This window comes from Cetorhinus maximus, chromosome 9, assembly GCF_964194155.1.
Source record: "Cetorhinus maximus chromosome 9, sCetMax3.hap1.1, whole genome shotgun sequence".
Classification (NCBI taxonomy): Eukaryota; Metazoa; Chordata; class Chondrichthyes; order Lamniformes; family Cetorhinidae; genus Cetorhinus; species Cetorhinus maximus.
Window position 1 is genome coordinate 108,747,647 of NC_135887.1, and position 3,931 is coordinate 108,751,577.

Genomic DNA, 3,931 nt, shown 5'->3' on the forward strand with positions numbered 1-3,931 from the left:
CACTCTTGGAGTATTACACATCAAATATCACATACTCTTGGAGTACAGTATTATACATCCAAGTATTACACACTCTCGGAGTATTACACATCCCAGTATTACACACTCTTGGAGTATTACACATCAAGTATCACATACTCTTGCAGTACAATATTAAACATCTCAGTGTGTAACACTCTTGCATAATTACACATCCCAGTGCTCAGTGTTTTGCACTCAGGGCAGTTACTTTGTGCTGGTGTCTGGTCTCACTGCCTATAAGTACCCGAGCCCGGGTCACGAGTCTCTCAGTTCACTCTGGTCCAGTTGAAGTTACATTCCCGGTCTGATGGCGAGAACTGGTAGCGGCTCGGAGTCCACTGTTGCAGGGTCGGTTCGGGACTACCTGATCTGGTCCATCTTCAACCTCACATACATGAATTTCTGCTGCTTCGGATTAGTGGCTCTGGTCTTCTCGGTCAAAGTGAGTGCGGGACTCGGGGACAAAGAGCCGCAGCGGGGCACAAGGACAGGGGAGGGAGCACAGAGACCCGGGGAGCGGAGAGGGAGGCCCAAGGTTTTGGATGGGAGCCAGAGTTGGCTTTTGGGTGGGAACAGCCCCGGGGACGGGGAGCAATCCCGGGGTTTGGGGGGGAGGGAGGGAGCAGTTCCGGGGTTTGGGGGGGGGGGGGGGGAGGGAGCAGTTCCGGGGTTTGGGGGGACGGGGGGAGGGAGGGAGCAATCCCGGGGTTTGGGGTGGGGGGGGGGTGAGGGAGGGAGCAATCCCGGGGTTTGGGGGGACGGGGGGAGGGAGGGAGCAATCCCGGGGTTTGGGGGGACGGGGGGAGGGAGGGAGCAATCCCGGGGTTTGGGTGGGGGGGGGGGGGGGAGCAATCCCGGGGTTTGGGGGGGGGGAGGGAGGGAGCAGTCCCGGGGTTTGGGGGGGGGGGGGGGAGCAATCCCGGGGTTTGGGGGGGGGGGGAGGGAGGGAGCAATCCCGGGGTTTGGGGGGGGGGGGGAGGGAGGGAGCAATCCCGGGGTTTGGGGGGACGGGGGGAGGGAGGGAGCAATCCCGGGGTTTGGGGGGGGGGGGGAGGGAGCAATCCCGGGGTTTGGGGGGGGGGAGGGAGCAATCCCGGGGTTTGGGGGGGGGGAGGGAGGGAGCAGTCCCGGGGTTTGGTGGGGGGAAGGGGAGGCAGCAGTCCCGGGGTTTGGGGGGACGGGGGGAGGGAGGGAGCAATCCCGGGGTTTGGGGGGGGGAGGGAGGGAGCAATCCCGGGGTTTGGGGGGGGGAGGGGGGGGGAGGGAGGGAGCAATCCCGGGGTTTGGGGGGGAGAGGGGGAGGGAGGGAGCAATCCCGGGGTTTGGGGGGACGGGGGGAGGGAGGGAGCAGTCCCGGGGTTTGGGGGGACGGGGGGAGGGAGCAGTCCCGGGGTTTGGTGGGGGAAGGGGAGGGAGCAGTCCCGGGGTTTGGGGGGACGGGGGGAGGGAGGGAGCAATCCCGGGGTTTGGGGGGACGGGGGGAGGGAGGGAGCAATCCCGGGGTTTGGGGGGACGGGGGGAGGGAGGGAGCAATCCCGGGGTTTGGGGGGACGGGGGGAGGGAGCAGTCCCGGGGTTTGGTGGGGGAAGGGGAGGGAGCAGTCCCGGGGTTTGGGGGGACGGGGGGAGGGAGGGAGCAATCCCGGGGTTTGGGGGGGGGAGGGGGGGGGGGAGGGAGGGAGCAATCCCGGGGTTTGGGGGGGGGAGGGGGAGGGAGCAGTCCCGGGGTTTGGTGGGGGAAGGGGAGGGAGCAGTCCCGGGATTTGGGGTGGGGGTGGGCGGGTGGGGAGGGAGCAGTCCCGGGATTTGGGGCGGGTGGGGAGGGAGCAGTCCCGGGATTTGGGGCGGGTGGGGGGGGGGGGCGGGTGGGGGAGGGAGCAGTCCCGGGATTTGGGGCGGGGGGGGCGGGTGGGGAGGGAGCAGTCCCGGGATTTGGGGCGGGGGGGGCGGGTGGGGAGGGAGCAGTCCCGGGATTTGGGGGGGGGAGGGGAAGGAGCAGTCCCGGGGTTTGGGGTGGGGGTGGGGAGGGAGCAGTCCCGGGATTTGGGGTGGGGGTGGGCGGGTGGGGAGGGAGCAGTCCCGGGATTTGGGGTGCCGTCTCTCGACACCTCCCTGATGATGAATGGATGAGAAATTGCCCGAGAGCTCGGAGTGGTTCCTGGTGATTGATGTTGAAAGCAAGTTCAATCATCGGGGTTTGAATATGAAGGTTGGGGCGGGGGGGGGGGGGGGGGGAGAGAAATCTGCCACATCAGGTCCAGAATGGTTAAATTCAGCAGAGGCGAGGACTGAATAGCTTCCTATTTTGGGTAAATAAATCTCGAATATCTGATAGGGAAGTGGTTATTCTGTTCCTCTTAATGTGGCTGCATCAATAAAGCGAGTAGTTGGGAGTGAGTACATGATGCTCAGTATTTAACTCTCTCTGTGGAGAGGAGAACCCGGAACAGTGCAGTTTCAGCGGGTAGCAACATGGAGCTGAGCTGGTATGGCCCTTATGGGAACTCTGGAGAAGGGTCATATGGACTCGAAACGTTAACTGTTTCTCAAGCCACAGATGATGTTAGACCTGTCGAGTTTTTCCAGCATTTTTTTGTTTTTGTTTCACATTTCCAGCATCCGCAGTATTTTATTTTTATGGAGCTGAGCTCTGTGTCTCGCTTTCTCTCCCTCACTCTGTGTTGCCCTCTGTCTCCCTCCCTGTCTCCCCCTCGCTTTCTGTCTGTCTCTCTCTTCGTCTTTGTTTTTCTGTCAGTGTTTCTCCCCCACTCCTTGCACTCACTGAAGGTGCTGGAGACGGGTTTAACCTAAATACAGAGTCAAGCATCCTGAAAGTGAAGACTGACTTTGCCACTCTTGTGGGGAGGCTGCCAGTTGCTCGGTGTGGTCGGAGTGATGTCCGGTTGATTGGAGACTGTAACATTTTTGGGCTCGGTGTGTACCTAGTGTAACAAATCATCATCCATTTGATACAAGGCACCTGCAAGTAATGGGGAGGTTTGAAACTGGCTCAGACTCCAGCACTGTTCCATGATGCTCAATTAGCGAAATGACTCGTCAGTGAGATTTTCATTGTCTTGTCCTATGAATTCACATTCGTTTTCGTTTAGTCTAGAGATCGGAAAGTTATGGAAGATTTAGAAGGAGCTCGGTACTTTGCAGCCAAAGCCCGAATATTCAATATTGCAACCGCAGTGCTGAGCGTCATTATCTTCTTAGTCTTCATTGCATTGCTAGCCGCTGGCATGTTTCAGATGGCGAAAACGGTGCAACTGCAACCAAAGTATAAATTGTTTGGAAGGGGGTAGTGAAGCGAAGCGATGATGTCCGTGCCTCATTTGCCTATGGTGGGAGCTGTTCCGTGACCGGAATCTTCAACAGCTGCATGCACTATTGCTTCTTTCTATCTATAATAATGTATGTCTAGTGCTGACATATTTAAAGTGATCGCCTTGCAGATTTACTTTCTCTCAAACATGGCCAAGGTGTGGCCTTGATTGTATTAATAAACCAATTGATGACATGCATGGAAACTCCCGAGTTTGATGGCAAGCTTCCTTCCTATGTTCAACTCTAAACACTTCCTCTTGACAGGACCAAAGACCTGGTTTTTGTACCCACGTCGCATAGAATACGTATTAAAGACATGGTAACAGGGCACTAAGAAAATCACTAAGATTAGGCAGGGCCAACACAGTTATGGGAAATAATCTTTTGACCAATTTGTGAGTTATTCGAGGGCCTAACCAGCAGCCTAGATAAAGGTCAAATGAATGTATTTTTAGATTTTCAAAGGGGACTCATTAACGAGAGGTTGTTACACAACATAAGAGCCCATGGGATTGAGGTAATATATAGGCATAGATTGAGGGTTGGTTAATGGAAAAAAAACAGAAACTGGAATAAACATG

The 3,931-nt window shown here is 57.0% G+C and overlaps 1 protein-coding gene across 1 annotated transcript; it reads left to right on the forward strand.

The window, feature by feature from the left end:
* Positions 1–230: 230 nt before the first annotated feature.
* On the forward strand, positions 231–3,536 carry LOC144684242 (dispanin subfamily A member 2b-like). The gene is made up of 2 exons (XM_078547879.1): positions 231–463; positions 3,131–3,536. Exons 1-2 carry the CDS (start codon positions 329–331, stop codon positions 3,326–3,328), a joined length of 333 nt encoding a protein of 110 aa, XP_078404005.1. The 5' UTR covers positions 231–328; the 3' UTR covers positions 3,329–3,536.
* Positions 3,537–3,931: the final 395 nt, after the last annotated feature.

Coding starts and splice junctions, on each gene's coding strand:
- LOC144684242 (XM_078547879.1), top strand. CDS start 329: ATGGCGAGAACTGGTAGCGGCTCGGAGTCCACTGTTGCAGGGTCGGTT. Junction 464..3,130: donor CTCTGGTCTTCTCGGTCAAA/GTGAGTGCGGGA, acceptor GTTTTCGTTTAG/TCTAGAGATCGGAAAGTTAT.